The sequence below is a fragment of the Hyperoodon ampullatus genome (assembly GCF_949752795.1).
Source record: "Hyperoodon ampullatus genome assembly, chromosome: 18".
NCBI classification, from domain to species: domain Eukaryota; kingdom Metazoa; phylum Chordata; class Mammalia; order Artiodactyla; family Ziphiidae; genus Hyperoodon; species Hyperoodon ampullatus.
This window is the reverse complement of record NC_136931.1, coordinates 39,654,690-39,673,069: the sequence shown is the minus strand read 5'-3', so window position 1 is coordinate 39,673,069 and position 18,380 is coordinate 39,654,690. Positions and strand designations below refer to the sequence as shown.

Genomic DNA, 18,380 nt, shown 5'->3' with positions numbered 1-18,380 from the left:
GCTCCGGCTCCCTCCACCAGGGTTCTCTGAGGTTTTGTGTTTTGAAGGAAGGAACCCTCATCTTGCCAGCTTTGATTGTTGCTGTGAGGCACTTCTTCCTACACTCACTGAACAGCTGATTGCAGGTTTCTTTATGGTGCTTGCCAAGCATTATAGCCAGTGGGATAACATTTGACAGTGTGGTACTGGGGAATCTTCCTTTTTGAGGCCGAGTAGATTTTGCATCCACACCAAGGAGGTCTCTGCTATATACTAAGGAACAAGTTTCCCTCCTTTCCTTTCTGAGGGAAAACAATATTCTCTGCTGAGAAGGCAGATTTCTCCTTGCTGCTCCAAAGGTATCAACAGAATGTGTCTGTGGTTAACGGTGGGGAACCTTAGGGCAGAGTGATGTGGTCTGAGTGGAAGCAGGAGACAGCGGGCAGTCAGTTGGACGTTCCAGAACAGGAATTCCTCTCCCAAGCGGCCCCAGGAGGGAATCAGCCAGCCAGAAGGTGAACTCTAACCCAACCATCTATTCTTCAACCAAAGGCGCCCAAAAAGAAAGAGAAGAAAGGGAAAGCCAAAGGTACCCCGATTGTTGATGGTCTTGCTCTGGAGGACATGAGCAAGGAACAGGTGAGCGGGCTGGCCTGAGCCTCGGACCAGCGCTGGGTCGGGGTGTGGGATGGGTTTGCTACTCCGGGCTTCTCCTAGGAGCCTCTTTCAGACCGCTGCCCCCGCTTCCGCGTGCACCTCCCCTCACCCTGGCTCCTGCTGCCCTGCCCACGCGAGGATACGCCCCTCCCACGCCTGCACGCCCAAGCACAGCACGTGTTGTAAAACAACGCGGTACAGGCACATGGGTGAACTTTTTTATAGGGTAGTGGAGTTTGGAAGGAAATGTCTTTCTGATATAAAAGCTGTTTTAAGTTTTCTGGGTTTTCTTTCATTCTTGTCTTTTGTAGGCACCAGATGTTTACAGAGCTGTTATCATAGTACATACACCTAGAGCATTCTCATTTGTTTCATTTACCATTAAACACTGTGAATTATTTTTGGCCACTTGTTCATTTTGATGAACTTAAGGGCTAGAGAACATGGTTATATAATTACAATTTCAATTACAAGGCTCCTGAGACCTGTAACGTGTGCAAACTGTGGGAGCAAGTGTGGTCTGGGAGCGTCTGACATGCACTCCTGTGAGCCTTAATGACCCTTACTTACTTTTGGTGGTTTTAAGATAAGGAAATGAAAGGTGACTGAAACAGGCATAAGACCTGAAGCTGGAGAGCTGGGCCGAGGCCCTTGAACAGCAGTGGAGAGGCTTTGTGTCACAGGCAGGGAGCCTGTCGGCAGTGTCCGCAGAGGGTGGTGGGTCAGGTTGCACTTTGGAAAGGTCCCCAGGCTGCCGCGTGAACGGCTTACCCACCGCGCTGCCCCAGCCGTCAGGCTGTTTCTTGGCTCCCCATTTTCTCCTGTCCGGTGGGGACAGAACTGTGACATGGCAGTGGCCAGTCTTGCAGAGCAGAGCCTTGCTGTCCAGTGTTCCAGGCGTGGACACCTGGGAAGCTTCCAGGGCCCAGGCAGGAGTGAGAGACTCAGGGCAGCTGCGGCCAGTTCGCTGCATATTAACCTGTGGGCCCTGGGCTCCAGAGCTGTCTGTTTGCTGAGGTTTGAAGAGAAGCTTGAAATCTAGATATTTATAAGAAATCTAGATATCGAGTGATGGAACGTCCAGCGTGAGCCAGTCAGAGTTGGGAGAAGTCTGGCTTAGATCCTTTGTCTGATTGACACAGTAGACCCCACTGTAGACCTCCCTCCTGGGGAGCCTAGCCCCGCCCCGGCCTGGTGGCCCTGTTTGTTTTTTGGTTTTTCTTCCTTTAACCTATTTGCAGATTTGCATTTGGCTCTGGACCAAACCATCTTGACTGTTTCGGGTCTACTGGTTTTGTATATTTTTTGCTTAACCTATATCTTTAAAGGTGAAAGGTTTTTTTACACTTTGTATTGTTTTGTGAACATATTTACATCATTCTCATATCTTTGTGTTGTTGGGCCATATAACCCTCTAGCTGATATACTCTAATTTCTCAACCATTCTCCTATTTATTTATTTATTTATTGGCCGCGCTGTGTGGCTAGCGGGATCTTAGTTCCCCGACCGGGGATTGAACCCGGGCCCCAGCAGTGAGAGCGCGGAGTCCTCATCACGGGACCGCCAGGGAGTTCCCAACCATCCTCCTACTGAAAAGCATCTTAGATCATTTCCTTTTTAATTCTTTTGCTGTTGTAATAATGGTGTAGCTAATATCTTTAAGCGGAAAGCTCCTGTGTTCTTTTGAGAAATTTCTTTAGTGTAAATCCCCAGGAAGGAATAAAAGCATATGATCATTTTATGACTCTTGGCCAAATACAAGAGATTTCTGCTGTTTGCTGCACGTTCCCTGTCCCCGAGCCTTCCCAGCTCCCTGCTTTAACTTCTCACTTTTAGCTCTGACTTACTCTGAGGTGAGAGCAGCCCCTCCCTGTTCCTTCCTGGCCTTTCTCCGTCCACCCTCCCCTGGTGGCAGGTGGCCCGCCCCGCCCCACGCCCAGCTGGGCCGCCTCACGGGCCCTGTTCTGCCCACCAGGTGGAGGAGCACATTGGCCGCATCTGGGAGGAGCTGGACCGCGAGCGGGCCGAGCGCAACTTCTTCCAGCTGGAGCGGGACAAGATCCACACTTTCTGGGAGATCACGCGGAGGCAGCTGGAGGAGAAGAAGGCTGAGCTGAGGAACAAAGACCGGGAGATGGAGGAGGCTGCGGAGAGGCACCAGGTGGAGATCAAGGTGAGTGGGGCAGGCCTGTCACCACAGGAGCTGCCATGTGGGCAGAGGAGCCGGACTGGGGGCCAGGGGCGTTGTCTCGCCTTGCTTCTGGGAGTCACAGCCCTTTGTGTCCTTGACGTGGGGAACCTGAGGGTATTTTTTATGTGTGTGCAGGTGGGCATGTGTGTGTAGGTGAGCCTCTGTGTGCAGGTGGCATGTGTATACAGGTGGGCAGGTGTGTGCATGTGAGCCTGTGCAGGTGAGCAGGGGTGTGCAGGTAAGCATGTGTGTGCAGATGAGCATGTGTGTGCAGGTGTGCATGTGTGTGCAGGTGAGCAGGTGTGTGCAGGTGGGCATGTATGTGTAGGTGGGCAGGTGTGTGCAGGTGAGCATGTGTGTGCAGATGTGCATGTGTGTACAGGTGAGCCTGTGCAGGTGAGCAGGTGTGTGCAGGTGGGCATGTGTGTGCAGGTGAGCATGTGCGTGCAGGTGAGCCTGTGCAGGTGAGGTGTGTGCAGGTGAGCATGTGCGTGCAGGTGAGCGGGCAGAGCAGGTGAGTGGCGGTACTCCCCCCGCCCACAGGTCTATAAGCAGAAGGTGAGGCACTTGCTGTACGAGCATCAGAACAGCTTGATGGAGATGAAGGCGGAGGGCACCGTGGTCATGAAGCTGGCGCAGGAGGAGTGCCGTGCGCAGGAGAGCGCCCTGTGCAGGAAGACGCGGGCGCTGCAGGTGGAGCTGAAGGAACAGGAGCTGGCCGGTGAGCTGGTGGAGAAGAAGCTGAGGCTGGTAGGTGCCAGCGTGCCATGAGCACCTCGGGATGCACTCCAACTGGGAATTCATATTTCTGTATATTAACTCCTGCATTTTGGCAATTAAATATTAAACAACAGCAGCAGCAGCATCATGCAGCCAAACAAGACCTGTTTGGGGTCCAGGCACAGAATTCTGTCTCAGGCTTGAGCAACAGGTTGGCTTCCCAAGAGGGAAAGCCAGCTCAGGGTCCCTCTCCGCATACTGCTGACCCCTGACCCCAGAGACGTGCGTGCGGCCCCTGAAGTGACCAGCCCTCCAGCCCTTTGGCAGCCACAGCAGTTTGTCCTGTGAGCTGTGCTCTCAAGTGCCTCGCTGACCTTTGAGACTCTTTGGTCCTTTCTGAGGGAGGCAGCGGGGTTCCAGTTGGAGGTTGGAATTCCTTCTTAAGCGCCGGGCCCGGTTCTGATCTCTGGGGACACAGAGGATGGGGCTGACAAAATGCCTGCCCACACACGGCTGATGGTCTAGAATGGAGAGGCTGCCCCTGAGACAGAAGACAAAATAAACTGTCAAACCTGTGTCACAGGTCTGCGGGCATTAGTGCTACAGGAAGGTCCTGGGAACAAGGGTGGTTGCATTTTTCTATTCATTCTGGGAATTCATTGAGAAGGTGATACCTGGGCAAGGGCCGGGGGAAGGCAGGGCTGGGGGAGACCAGGCCTTGAGAAGGGCTGGGGATGGACCAGTGCCACGACCCCCAGGAGTGAGGAATGAGGGGTCTGGGGGACAGGACTGAGTCGGGGACCTCTGGAGGGTGTGGGCAAAGGGAGGATGTGTCCAATTTTGGTTTTCAAAGGTTGTTCCTGGCTGTGGGTTGAAAGACTTTGTCAGTGCACTTGCCTCTGTGTATGTCTGGAGGCAGCCCAGACTCAACTGAATCTAGAAATAAATCAGTAACACTGCAGACTTTGCCGTGAAGCTTGAGGGTGCTGAAGTCTTGGACGCTTGAGGGCGGTCTGGCCTTTCTGACAGAAGCACAGAGTGGGCTGCCTTCCAACAGGCACAGCGGTGCGGGCTCTCTGCTTACGCGAGGCCTTGGGCGTGGAGTAGGCACACGGTCAGAGTGCTGCTCTGAGTGAAAACACTGCTCTGGAGTCTAATTTAAACTTTTTATTCAGAATTTATAACTATTAAAATAATTTGTAACAGTATTCTAAGCCAAAGCAGGTTAGCTGACAGCAGGGAGCCGGCAGCTCTGTGTGGGTCTGGCCCCTGCTGTCCAGTCTCTGGGTAGGGCGGGAAGGGCTGGGCACGGCCAGGGGCCGGGATGTCTGTCAGCATTCTCTGCAGCTCCGAGGTGACCTGCGCTGAGGGACGTCCATTATCAAATGTGGAATTTACCAAACCTTGTTATTCCGGGTTGGGTCCATGAGCTCGGAGGTGAGGGGCCCAGCAGAAGCAGCACAGGTTTACTGAGCCGGGCTTTCCTTGCCAGTGAGGCGAGGGGCCGGGCTGAGGGGCCGGCATCTGTCCCGTCCCCTCTGACCTCCAGTGACTGACCACCTCCCCCTCTGCAGAAACACGCCGAGGAGATCACCAAGATACGCAAGGACTTTGAGCGGCAGGTGCGAGGTCAGCATCTCCCGCGCTCCGTGTAAGACGGCCCCAGAGCCCCTCCCGTCAGGAAGGGACTGTCCAACAGCTCTTGCTAACCGGGCACATAAACCAGTTAAAACAGCTCAGTCGTGCAAAGCGAGGCTGGTGGACTATTCAGGATCCCAGAACACCCTATTCCATGAGAGGTGGGAGGCTGTGAGGACGGCCCACACCCTCAGGCACGAAGCGGCACCTAGAAGCAGGCAGTAGTCATCCAGCCTCGTGGGCAGCGCCCAGGTCTCCCGGCCTGCGGAGGCTCCAACCTCGGAAGTCTGTTTGGTTTACTAATAGAGCCCGTAGTCTGGCTGGCTGGCCGTGGTTAGAGCCCACTGGGACTGGGTGACGTTCGGGCTGTTGGGATCCCTGAGGCAGGGATCGATTAGCAATGCCTGCGACGGGCAAGGAGGGCAGGCTGGTGTGTGTGCTGGTGCCGCAGAGCAGGGGAAAGTCCCCACCCCGTCCTGCTGTCCGCAGAGCTTGTTGGTGAGGCCTTCGTCCTGGTGGGTGTTCTCAGCCCTGGGCACAGCTGCCTTCCCTTCTCGTGGCTACAGAGCCAGCATTCTGCTCAGCTGCTCTGTGTGCTGCTGCCTTTCAGAAATCGAGGCCAAGTACGATAAGAAGGTCAGGATGCTCAGGGAAGAGCTTGACCTGCGCAGGAAGACAGAGATCCACGAGGTGGAGGAGAGGAAGAACAGCCAGATCAGCGTGCTTGTGCAGCGCCACGAGAAGGCCTTCACGGACATCAGGAACTATTACAACGGAATCACCCGCAACAACCTGGCTCTCATCAACTCCCTCAAGGTGCGGCCGGGGTGCCCAGCCCCCTTGGGCCGACCCCCTTGCTTGTAGAAACATTTGACCCTGCCCTTCACCTGCCCTTGATCGAAGCTCACAAGTTGTGTTGCCCGCTACAGCCGTGGCTGCGGTCCGGCTGTTGCCCTGACCCTCATGTGGCAGGGAAGTGATACACCTGTGTGCACTGGGATATGTCGAAGGTCAGGTGGAACCACAGGGGTGCCATCGTCACCCAAGTGCTGGCAGCCGTGGAGGATGTCCTCTGGGGGTCATGAGCAAAGTGTAATCTCTCAATTTGCACAGAGGCTGAAGTACTAGAAAATTCAGAATAAGTTAAAACTGTGAAAAAATACTGTGTGTTTACACATAAAACAGATGTAGGTCCTCACCATGCCGGCAGGACCATTGTCTGCGGGCAGGGGGGCTCGCGGCCCTCGTCCTGCAGGCCGCAGCCCCTGGTCCTGCCTGCCGATCCCCCGCCCCTCGTGCCCACAGGAGCAGGTGGAGGACGCGCGGAAGAAGGAGAAGCACCTGGAGAAGGAGATGATGGAGGTGTCCGCGCAGAACAGGTGCCTGGCAGACCCCCTGCAGAAGGCTCGGGACGAGATAAGCAAGATGCAGAAGCAGCTCGGGGGCTACGAGAGGGACAAGCAGATCCTGCTGGTGGGTTTCTGCCCGATTCCTGGCCCTCCCTGGCACCTCCTCTTGGGTGTGGAAGGGCAGGGAGGCGTCTCCTGAGGACCAGAGCGGAGCCTGGCCCTCGGGGCAGGAAGGGCAGGGGCGCTGAGCCCCTCCTTCCTGGGCCTGGTGGCCCTGGGGCACGTGAGGCTGGCACCTGTTCTGGGAGACGGGTGGCTCAACCCTCAGGTCTGGGAGCTGCATCGTGTGGGTGCCTGAGTCGGGAGGGCTTTCTCCCCCACCCCCATTTTCTCTCCAGCACACGAAAGCCCGTCTGAAAGTCGCCGAGGAGGAGCTGAAGAGCCTGCAGTGGGAGCACGAGGTTCTGGAGCAGTGCTTCATGCAGGCGAGCTCCCGGGACGCCTGGGTTCTGGGCCGCGCACCCAGCTCCGGCCGCTGGAGGTCCCATGGCCCTCCTCGTGCCGCGCGGCTCTCGGTGGGCGGCCGGCCCGGGTCTCAGAGGGTGGTCCCTGGTGGGGAGAGGGTGGTGCCCATGGCTGTCCCCTGGGGCTCTCCTCTGAAGCGTGGAGGTGGCCTGGCCCCTTGAAGGAAGGGCTTTTTTCATCTGTGTGTGTGTTTCTAAGTCCCAAACCTTCATGTGTGTGTTGTAAGGAAGCCTGTGGGTGCAAACATGAGGGCCTTGGGGCCGTGCGCTGGTCCTCACAAGTGGTCAGAGCTTCCTGACTCTCCTCCCAGACTCTTGTGTGTCCCGGCGTAGGGACACTGCTTCCCAGAAGTGAGGGTGTCTGGAGTGCCCGTGTTCTCATCTCAGCCTGTGTGCCGTCTCTCCGATCGGGTCACACTTGAAATCTCTGTTTCAGTCCTTTGCTGTTACAAGCATCCTTTTAAGTTGTCTTTGTGCAACTGTGTATCCCTTTCAGGGAAGTCGATTCCTAGCAGGGGAAATGCTGGGCGAGAAGGTTCACGTTCAGGGTGCAGATAGTCTGCCGGGAGGGATGTTCAGAGTTGTGACCCCACCCACAGTGCCCAAGGGGCCGCTTCCGCCGGCACCAGGTCTTCACTGATGTGATTGGGTGGCAGGTGTCTCACTGCACGTGCTTTTCTGCAGAGTTGGCCCTCCCTGCCTGCAGGTCCCGGGGTCTGGCCCCGGGCCTGGCCGAGGGCAGAGCTGCCGCCTCTGTGTGAGCCGTTAGCACAGCTACCGCCGCAGATTGTGACAGTGGAAAGGACATCCCGTAAGCGGTCAGAGCTAGAGTCACCGTCAAGAAGCCTCCGAGGGTCCCGGAGGCTGAGGGCAGCTGAGGGGAGGGTCCGTAGGCAACCAGGGAGATGCGGCTCCCCGCTGCAAGGTGGCGTGAGTGGGGAGGGGACTCTACCACCTTCTCTTCCGTCTGCATGTCGTCTGCGGCAGGGGAGGCAGGCAGCGCCCCTAAGAAACCAGACTCGTCACGTTTTAAAGAGCAGAGGGACGGGGACTGGATTGAAGCACATCTTGAGAATACGATCCTGTAGTTAGAAAGACACAGTGCTACAGGGTTTCAGCACAGCCCTCTCCTCTTCCTAGCAGTGATGTGTGTTTCTACGGCAGTGCAGAACATTCTGGAAGGAGTCCCAGCAAATACTCAGATGGTGGCCTCTGGGAAGTGGGGTTGAGGAGTGTTTACTTTTTCCTTTTTACACCCTGACTCAGTCTTGATTGTTTAATGGTGCACAGTTAAAAGCTAAAGGAGATGAAAAGGACACTGTCCTTGGTGGACAGGCGGGTGGCTCCAGTGCTCGCTCTAGACCTGTGTTCCAGGGTCTGGGGCTGGCAGAGGGAGTGGACCTCCAAGGGCCCCCCACCCCAACACTGCTGAGTCTGAGGCCCTGGACCTCATGGGGATGATCATGTCCTGAGCCTGCTGCCCAGACCCAGGGCAGGGCTGGCCCCAGCCCCTCTGGGGGTCTGTGCAGCTCGTACTAGGGTCCCCGTGGCTTCCTGAGACACCTTCCCAGAGATGTTTCCTCCTGCCGCCCATAGTGTGGACAGCCGCACACCTCTAGTTCGGTCACAGAGTGGGGCTCAGGCAGTGTAGACGATGCAGACCCACCTGCCTGTGGCCGGGCGCTGGTGAAGGCGCTGTGCCGTGGCCCCGGGGCAGAGCTGGGAGGGGCTTCTTGCCAGTAAGAAGACTGGGCCCATCCCGCAGGTGCAGCAGGAGCGGGACGGGCTGTACCAGAAGTTCACCGCAGCCATCCTGGAGGTGCAGCAGAAGGTGGGCCTCAAGAACCTCGTCTTGGAGCGCAAGGTACAGGCACTGGCCACCGCGGTGGAGAAGAAGGAGATGCAGTTCAACGAGGTGCTGGCAGCCTCCAACCTGGACCCTGCGGCCCTGACCCTCGTGTCCCGCAAGCTGGAGGTCGGTCCTGGGGGTGCCCGGGGAGGGGCTTCTGGCGGCCTGGGCTCGGGTTGGGGCTCCTGTCTTGTGCTCCAGCCTCCGTCCCTCAGTGGAGAGTCTCAGTTCACCTCGGGGAGGGGCTGTTGTGGTTTCCTGGCCCGAGCGCCCAGGCCTGTGTGTGCCGTCGGGCTCCCCAGGTTCCCGGGCTCTGCCCTGGTGTCTCTGAGGTCTTCCCCAGCCCCTCCTTAGCCTCCCGGCACCTTCGAGCCCGAGTCCACTGCCCACTCCAGCTTAGCCTCTCAGCCAAGGCCACGGCCGCCGTCCGCCTGGGACACTGAGATGTGCTGGTTGAGGCCGTGGCAGGGGGAATGCAGGGCCGTGGGTGGCCTTTGTGATGGCTGCTGGGAAGGCTTCCCAGAGGGAGTCACATCTGAGCAGAGGCTGGGGCGTCTGTTCACTCGTGGGTCTGCAGTTGTGTGTGGCTTTCCTCTGGGCTGGGACTGTCCCAGGCATGGGGCACAGCAGTAAAAAGACAGACGAGGCCTCGGTGCCCACAAGCCAGCAGGGAGAGCTGAGGACTCAGGACGGCAGTTGCCACTGCCACTGGCTCAGCAGGCAGAAGCCCTGATGCCCCTGGCGGTGACCTTACCTGGAACTGGCCTTGTCCCTCTGCTCCCTGACCTGGGTGGGACGTGCCACAGAAGAAAACGGGTGAGGACAGACAAGGGGACTTTGGTGCTGCTAGGGAAGCGTGGCCTGGCTCTGGGATCCTGGGCAGTTGGGTGACCTGTAGCCGCCAGGCCTGAGGTGGCCCCAGGTATGGTTTCCTTGGGGGTCTAGGAGATGGACACAGACCACAGCTGGCCTCCATGACTCCACGGAAGGTCCTTCCATGCTGGAGGGCCCTGTCTGTCCCTGCTCTTCATTCACACAGAAGCAGATCTTCTGGGTTCCAGGCCTCAGATGGCAACAGGAGGGCAGGAGAGGGTGGGCAGGGCTGACAGAGGATGACTCGTCACCAGTGGAGGAGGGGGCTGGGGTCCGAGGTGGTGTCGTGCCCACGGTTCTGGCTGAGACCAGGTGTTTGCTCAGAGGGAAGCGATGGCCCTGGCTCAGTGGGTGGCACTGCCTGGAGGACCCAAGTTACCCAGGCTCGGCTCTCGGGGCTGGGGTAGTGCAGCCTCATGGTGGGGCCTCATCTGGGCTGGCATCACCATGGTCCTGAGTCTGGGGGCTCGTCTCTGTTCTTGTCCCTTTTGTGTGTGAATCACAGAGGGGAGGAGGGCTTTCCTGCTCTCCTCTTGGGAAGGACAGCCGGTCTTGCAGCTGGGCCAGCGACCCAGTGCTGCCAGCGACCAGGGTGAGGGGATAAAAACTCGGCCCGTCCATGGCAGTCACCATGGCTGTGCCTAGGGGCCAGGGCAGGGCAGGTGGGGGATCGAGGGGGTTTTCCCTGGGATGGCGTTGGCAGCCGGGGTGGCCCTTCTCACCATCTGGGCAGTTTCCTTATGGAGATGCAGATCTGTCTCCTTTGGAGACCTTTCCACACCAGCCGCTCCCCGTGTGGACGTCCTGACACCTTCCTTTCCTCAGGACTTTCTGGAATCGAAGAACAGCACCATCAAGGACCTGCAGTACGAGCTGGCCCGGGTCTGCAAGGTGCGAGGAGACCCCCACCCCTCCCCCATGTTCTGCCAGGTGCCCGGGGCTCCACACCCCTCCCTCAGGCCCCTTCCTCACCCAGAACCCCACCTGATCTTTACCTTTGGGTGCTGACACAGTCTGAGGCCGTCTGCGCCTGCCCAGGGTCACTTGACCTGCAGGTGGCCTGGAGTACATCCGCATGGCTCCGGCGCTGTCCTGGTGTCCCTGATGGGGCCTGGCCAGTGCATGTGTGGCGTCCTGTCCAGCAGGCTGTCCCTGTGTCCCTGTCCAGCCCTTGCTCTGGTGCTACGGCGCTAGCCTGGCCTCTGGGGCGGTTTGGGGTGGGCGGGGGGTCTCTGCACCCTCAGAGTAACCTCCACGTCTTCCAAGCACGTCTTCCAAGGCCTTTATGAGTCTGGCAGAAGCCACACACAGAGGCCTCCTGCAGCTGGGGAGTGCAGTGCCCTGACCCTGGTGCCGTCTGTGCCCTGCACCCAGCGTCCCCAGCTCCGTGGCTGAGCCCGCGGCTCTGTCAGTGCTTGGCCTGTGGGGACACAGACACAGTGCTGCCTGCAGACGTGCTTCCCGAGAGCGAGCACCCCGCGAGCATGACTCAGATGTGAGCCCTGGGCTGTGGAGCCCCAGGATGAAGGCAGTGCCCATCACGGGCACTGGGCTCCGTGGTGACCAAATGCCCTGGGCCTTCCCTGCCCATAGGGCCCTCCCCAGGTGCTCTGGGAACCCCTGACACTTATATGCATTCTTGGGGGAATTTCCATAACCCACATCTGATTGTGGGGAGGGCTGAACCCCAGAGATGGGTGAGGGCCAGCGCCCAGCCCCTGAGTTGTCCTGGAGCCCGGCCCTGGCTCACCCTTTACTCTCAGCTCCCAGCACCTTGTCTTGGCGATGCTGAGGGCAAGGAGCCCCTTTGAGCTTTTGCTCTGCGTCAGGCCAGGCTCTAAGCATTTAACACGCGTCAGCTCTTCAAACGCTTACAACCGTCTGGTGAAATGTGCCCTTTTAAAAACATCTGCTTTTAAAGGATGGGGGAACGGAAACCCTGTCTGCGTTGGCCCTGCCAGCGCTGTTGCCCAGATCTCGTCATTTCTGGGATGGGGGAAGGGAATAGATGCCAGTAGACAAGGCAGGGAGGGTCATCCCTGAGAAGGCAGGGATGCTGAGCCTGAGTGAGAAATGCTTGCAGGGAACCAGGAACTCAAACCACAGTCCTGCTCTGAGCGCACGCCCTCTTCAGTCTCCCCAGCCATGAAACGGGGACGGTGGGGGCATCTTCCATTGTGGGTTACCCGAGGTCCCACACATGAAGTGGTTGGGTAGTGCCCAATAAAAGTCCTCAGACTCGGGCCAGAGTTGTTCTCAACAGAAGGAAAGCCTCTGGTTGTCTTCTACCTGAGCCAGGAGGTGTCTGTGCATGGCCATCACCACCTGCTCATCTGGACCACTCTTCTGGGGAGGTGGAAACTCAGCTACAAGTCACTTGGCTTAAAAGGGTGGCCCCTTCCATGGGGCCTTTGATTGGTTTGGTCTTGAGGACTCCAAACACTGGGGTTTGTCCTGCTTATAATAATCATAATCATACCCCTGGTGCATTATGTTTTCCCAAAAGCTTTAAATGCATGTTCGCAGCCACTAACCACCAAGCAAATGGTCTCCTTAAGACTGGAATATTGAAAAAGATGTGGGGAATGACGGACTTAAAAAATGTGAACCCGAAGTCTTGACCTGTGAATCCCAGAGATTCAGGAAAACAAAAACAAAAACCCAAACAGAATCAGCAAAAGCTGAGATAATACAGGTGGTAGCTGTGAGCGGCACTAATGCCTTAAAATTTTGATCATATCTCTCAGGCTAAGAGTTTGATCAAAAGGGGGGACTGTTAAAAAGAAACAACAGGCCCTAAACGGAGTCACTTATGTGAACCCTACCAAGACTTAATACCTAATCTAATTGAAGTTTTAGCCTCTCCCTATAGTGGAAATTTAAACCCATCAGCAGTGGGAGGTGATCTGCCTAAGACCCCCTGCCTCCCCTAAGGGAAGGTGCCCACCCTTTTAACCTCCTTGTCCCACCCTCCTGTGCCCATAAAAGCCTCCATTTTTTTTTAAATTTTTTACATTTATTTTGCTTATTTGATTTGGCTGTGTTGGGTCTTCATTGCTGGGCGAGGGCTTTCTCTAGTTGCAGTGATTGGGGCCTACTCTTCATTGTGGTGGTTTCTCTTTGTTGCGGAGCGTGGGCTCTCGGCACGCAGGTGTCAGTAGTTGTGGCATGAGGGCTCAGTACTTGTGACTCATGGGCTCTAGAGCATACGCTCAGTAGCTGTGGCGCATGGGCCCAGTTGCTCCACAACATGTGGAATCCTCCCGGACCAGGGCTCGACCCCGTGTCCCCTGCCCTGGCAGGCGGATTCCCATCCAATGTGCAACCAGGGAAGCCCAAAAGCCTCCATTTTATACAGCTCCTCGGAGCACCCTTCCGCTTACTAGATGGGATGCTGCCATGAGTAAAGCCAATTAGATTCTCAAATTTAAATAAGTGTGTGAGGGTCTGGGTCTGGTGTAGTGAGCACCTGGTAAAGGCTAGCTCTCCACGGGGCTGGGTGTGCCTGAGCGAGGGTCAGCCCCGGCTGCCCCTCCCCTGAGGCCTCTGTGTCCCCACAGGCCCACAATGACTTGCTGCGTACCTATGAGGCGAAGCTCCTGGCCTTTGGGGTCCCCCTGGACAACGTGGGCTTCAAGCCCCTGGAGACGGCCGTGATCGGGCAGACGCTGGGCCAGGGCCCCGCAGGACTTGTGAGCACCCCAACGTAGCCCCTGCCCGGACGACACCCCCCCTCACGCACCGAGGACAGCAGGTATTTGTTCTGAAGACATGCATCGTCAGCAAGTGAAGGTTTTCACAAGTGCTGCCTGTCCTGTTGCGTGGCTGTGTGGAGAGGCCCCCAGGGCCCATGGTGCCGTCCGGCCCCTTCCCCAAGCCCACCAGCTCTGTGCACACACCCGCCCCCATCCCACCTGGGGCTGGACAGCTCCAGCCGAGTGTGCCTAGTGACCACAGCCGCCTCGCAGATGCCAACAGCTTTATTGAAGCCCTGCCACTGGGAAATCGGGGCCAGAACGTCCCCGGGAAGTCTGACCCTGGTGCCCGCGAGCAACAAGCCTGCCCTGCTGGTTGGGGGTGGCTCAGCCTGCCGTGGTGATGGGTCCGGGCTCGTAGGCCGGCTGCCGGTCAGCCGCTAGCTCCCTCGGTACGTGGTATAAGACCACGGGCTCAGCAGCAGCAGCACGTGCAACTTGTGGGTCTCATTTGTGATGGTGAAAACGACCTGCGGGCAGAGGGGACACCGGGAGAGCCAGGGGCCAGCACAGAGTGCACTCAGCCTGGCCCCAGTGCTGCCGTGGACTCAGCAGCCCAGACGGCTGGCCTGGGGCTGCAGTTGGGGTCAGGAGCCCCAGGGCCAGCTGGGGGGGCGGTGGGTGTGGCTGGGTCCTCCCCAAAGAAAGCACTCGATCTGAGGGGCCCTGGGTCTGCAAATTCCCAAGGTGTCCCGCCCGAACAGGTCAACTGAAGGGGGACAGTGAGCTGGATGGGGCTCGGGTGAGCCTCTCTGCAGGGGCTGAGTCAGCCTGACCCCGGAGCAGGGCAGGGACAGGTGTGATGTGGTCAAGTCCGGCACCCCTTTCTTCTGGGAGCCCAAAGCAGGTGCGAGGTGGTGGAGGCGCAGGGTCAGCCTGCCGGTCACAGTGAGTCGTGGGCCTCCACCCATCTGGCCCTCACCTCCACATACGGGTAGGAGCTCTCCTGGCCCCGCTTCTGCCAGTAGCCCTCAGTGTTGAAGGCCAGCTTGTAGGTGCCCGCCTTCATCTGGCCTGGCAGCAGGAGCCCAGGGCAGCGGCCGTCAGGGTCCGTGTAGCTGGGGAGAGGAAGCGGGGGCACTGCAGAGGGGGCTGAGGGGCCCCCGGCCTGGGGCCCCCGGGGCTGCATGCCCACCGGCCTCCGATGTCCCCGCAGCCTGACTGGGACTCGGGTGAGCGGGCCTGGGCGGCTGTGGAGCAGGACAGCCTCCAGGACCTGGGGCTCTGGGGCAGCCCAGGGACACTGCGCACTGTTTAAGAAATCACAGAGAAGCAGAAGGCAGAAAATTCCCACAATCTACCCCATGAGCAATCATCGCTTTATATCTGGCATGTATACTTTTCAGATTTTCTCTATGCATAAATATGCTCATTTACAAGCTTTAAAAACAGGTTGTACTAGTCACACTGTTTTATAACGTGTACTTTTTGTTTAATATACTGCGTGTGGCTTTCTGGTTCAGTAACTGTACCCAAATCGCTGTCCGCGTGGTGGCCTGTTTGCAGCTTCACCAGTGGAGGCTCTGAGGGCCTCTGCTCGCTACGCGCCCCCGTCACCTGCAGCCGTGCTCGCAAGCGTCTGTGCTGTGATCAGAAAGCGTGGCATTTACCAGCGCAGTTCAGGGGGTGTGGTTGGGAGTGGGTCTGTACGGCCCCCCGCCCTGGACTCTGTGTGTTCCTCCAAGCTCAGACGGGACCCGGACCCCCGGCTTTTCTGAAGGGCTCCATACCCTCAGGCCTGGAACCTTTGGGGTCCAGCCTACCAGCCCACACCAGCGGGAGGGTCGGGGGAAGCTGCTCACAGGCTGACCCATGACACCTGCCGGTCTGGGCTGGGCGTCCCCCGGCAGAGCCTGGGCCTGGGGCAGGGGTAGTGCTGCCAGGCAGCGGACACCTCCTGCTGCCCCAGCCGTCCCCCCTCGCCCCCCAGTCTAGGAAAGGGGTGCCTGTGGTGTCTGCACACAGGTGTAGTGAGAATGGAGAGAACGTCCAGTGCTCGCCTGCTGCCCTGCACAGGCCACCCATCCGGCAGTGACAACCAGGCCTTTCAGGTCCCACCTCAGGCCTTGGCCGGCCCAGCCTGCAGGAAGAGACAGACCCCTCTTCCCCCTGCAGCGGGCACTTGGGCTGGGAGCTGTCCCAACACGTTCTGTGGCCCTGACCAGGCCTACACAGCCTGTTGAAAGAGCGGCCCTGAGAGTCTGCAGGGGACCGTCCGGCTGTGGTGAGCCCTGGTCCCTGCCCTCCAGGCATGCACCCCTTGCCCTGGTGTGGGGCAGGGAGGTGGTCTGGACTCGAATCCTGCCCCAGACCGCCCTCCTACCTTTTCCTCAGCTCGGTCCACTGCTGGCCATGGTCCTCGAGCCTGGACAGATGGAGGCAGAGGACCTCGGCCGGAAGCCCTGAGGCAGTGTCCAGTACGTGTGTGGTCAGCGGGCTGCTGCCCGGCTCCATGCCTCTGCCCTGGGCCACAAGAGGGGCAGGGAAGCTGCCTTGTGTCCACACCTGCTGGTATGAGGCAGCGGAGTTGGTGTAAACAGCCCCGGGGGACAAAGTCCCAAACTGCCCCTGGGCCCTGGGTGGTGGAGTTGCCGAGCAGCCCGAGCAGGCTGCGGTGACACACTGCCATGCAGGTCGCTGACCTGTCCCCCTCCTCCCCCAGCAGCCCCCTCCCCCCAGCACTGAAGGGGTCTCCACACCCAGGGGCCTCTCCCTCAGTCAGTGCCGGCTGTGGGTGGCCACACGGGGTTCTTCTCCCGGCACCCAGCTCTGTCCCCTTAGCCCCAGGTGAAGGAGAGTTCAGGGGTTCCGAGTCCGGGCCTGTCCCCCTACCTCCGGGGAGCCCAGGTGTCGCTGGAGTGTCTGCAGCCGCAGGGCGACCCCGGAGCTCATGCCAGGCCGGCCTGGGGGCTGGCGAGATGGCGACACCACGCCGCCACCCCCAGAACCTCCCCAGGCCCCGGGGCCACGTGTCTGACCAAACTCGGGGCGGAGCCACAGGGAGGAGTGAGGCTGGTCTGATTCACAGCGGCTTCACCTCGGTGCCCACCTGGAGGGGCCCAGGGGGCTTCATGGGGGCGGTCGGGAGGGGTGGGCGATCAGGGTGCACAGACCTGCGGGGCCGTGGAGGCTCCTCCCGGCCCGGAAGTGGAGCGGCCCTGGGGGGCGGGAGGGGGTCCGAGGGGCAGGGCTCGGGGACGTTGGGGTGGAGTGCTGGGCGGGACCGGACGGGAAGGGGCACGGGGAGGGGGTGGGGCTCTGGCGGGGCGAGTATGTCCAGCCAAGGTCCACTTCGTCAGCTGGGCGGCGCAGGGCGAGCCTGACGACCCCCGGAGTCCCTGAACCGGTGTAGCTTGTTTTCTTCCCTGGGAAGGTTGGGATTTGATGGAAGCCCCGACAGGCCACGTGGTGGTGCCTCAGGCGGGACCGATGGCTCGTGTGGTTGCACTGCCCGCCCCTCCTCCTACCCGCTCTGGCCCTCGACCCCCAAGGAGCAGGGGCCCTGCACACTGACAGGGTAGTGTCTGGGCTATTCAGAAATGAGGAAACGAGACAAGGCTGAGCCGACGGGCACGAGTCCATCATTGTTTCGCAGTAGTCTGTGATGTACACACGGAACAGACTGTATCTAATGTATAAATAAAGATAAGGGCATTCTGTGTTTAAAATCTGGGTGACGTTGCCTGGCGGGTTGGATTGCTCTGGATGTGGAGTCATTTTTCTTGTCGCTAAAGAGGCTTTTCTAATTATTTGGATAGTGAGTGTGGCCAATTTGTACGTTAAGGATCAGACCCCTCTGAGGTGGGGAAGGGGACCTTTCTAGCGACACTTGGGTGTTGGTTACAGTGCTTTGCAGGCAATCAGGAAATGTCTGTCTGAGAGTTAAATGCATGTGACATTTGGCAGGGCTCACGTTTTTAGGAGGTGGCCCCAAAGAGACACACAGCTGTTTTGGTAAACGCCCATGGGGACGGGACCAGAAACAACCAGACTGTCCTCACAGGGGACAGTTAAATACATGAACTCTGCCACACACAGCAACTGTGCAGCCCAGTGAAAAGAGTGATGCCCATTTTTGTGTAAGGTGGATCATCTCGGGGCGGGAGGCGTGTATAGCTTTGTGGTTTTTAAATCCACAGTAGCTTTCAGCCCGTTACAAGGGCAAGCTCACTTATCACCATCACAAGCTCAGGGTGCAGCTATTAGAATCCCCTTTTTACAGAGGAGGAAACTGAGGCACAGAGGGGCCATGTACTGGAATATTTTCTAGTGTGGTACACAAAAGACTGATGATACCAGGTCCACCTCTGGGACAAGCAGTGTCGACAAGCGTTAATTATTTTCATTCTGTAACCTTTCTTTGTACAGTTAAAGTCTCAAATGTCGTAAGCAAGCTGACAAAAACAACAATCAAACCTTTTGTGGAGGGTGCCCTTTCACCCCCTCCGTCCTTCTCTGCCCCGAGAGAAAACCTAGTTCTGGGAGAGTGCGGGGCAGGGCGTTGTCACAGCTCCTTCTGGGGCCTCGCTAGGGCCCCCTCCCCAGCCTGCAGGCTTCACCTGGAACCTTCCCTGTGCCTCTGGGAGGGCAGTGGGTTGATTAAGAGTAGGCATGGGGGTCCAGCCTAATAGGCCCAGTGCCAGCCATGCCGTGCTCGCCGCGTGACCCCCGAGCTGTGACCCTGCTGCCTTACACATTCCAGCCAGGAGTGGCCACACACCACACTCAGGGGAGCAAAGTGCGCGTCTACCTGCTGGGCCTCTTGTAAAAAGAGACCAGACACAGGCCTTGAATCCTCCCTCCTCCCCACTCCTTTCTGACAAGGTGAGTGTGATGCTGGAGTT

At 58.4% G+C, this 18,380-nt stretch overlaps 2 protein-coding genes across 2 annotated transcripts; one reads left to right on the top strand and one right to left on the bottom strand.

The window, feature by feature from the left end:
- Nucleotides 1–537: 537 nt before the first annotated feature.
- On the top strand, nucleotides 538–13,491 carry LOC307066678 (dynein regulatory complex subunit 4-like; the record flags this gene model as incomplete). The annotated part of the gene is made up of 10 exons (XM_079723901.1): nucleotides 538–618; nucleotides 2,613–2,810; nucleotides 3,372–3,578; nucleotides 5,123–5,177; nucleotides 5,797–6,002; nucleotides 6,492–6,659; nucleotides 6,934–7,020; nucleotides 8,825–9,034; nucleotides 10,607–10,672; nucleotides 13,342–13,491. Exons 1-10 carry the CDS (start codon nucleotides 604–606, stop codon nucleotides 13,489–13,491), a joined length of 1,362 nt encoding a protein of 453 aa, XP_079580027.1. The 5' UTR covers nucleotides 538–603.
- Nucleotides 13,492–13,916: 425 nt separating this feature from the next.
- LOC307065906 (5-hydroxyisourate hydrolase-like) lies at nucleotides 13,917–16,428 on the bottom strand (the record flags this gene model as incomplete). Its single annotated transcript, XM_079722913.1, has 4 exons — nucleotides 13,917–14,006; nucleotides 14,459–14,594; nucleotides 15,860–15,999; nucleotides 16,369–16,428. The coding sequence occupies 4 exons, from the start codon at nucleotides 16,426–16,428 to the stop codon at nucleotides 13,917–13,919; spliced, it is 426 nt and encodes a 141-aa protein (XP_079579039.1).
- Nucleotides 16,429–18,380: the final 1,952 nt, after the last annotated feature.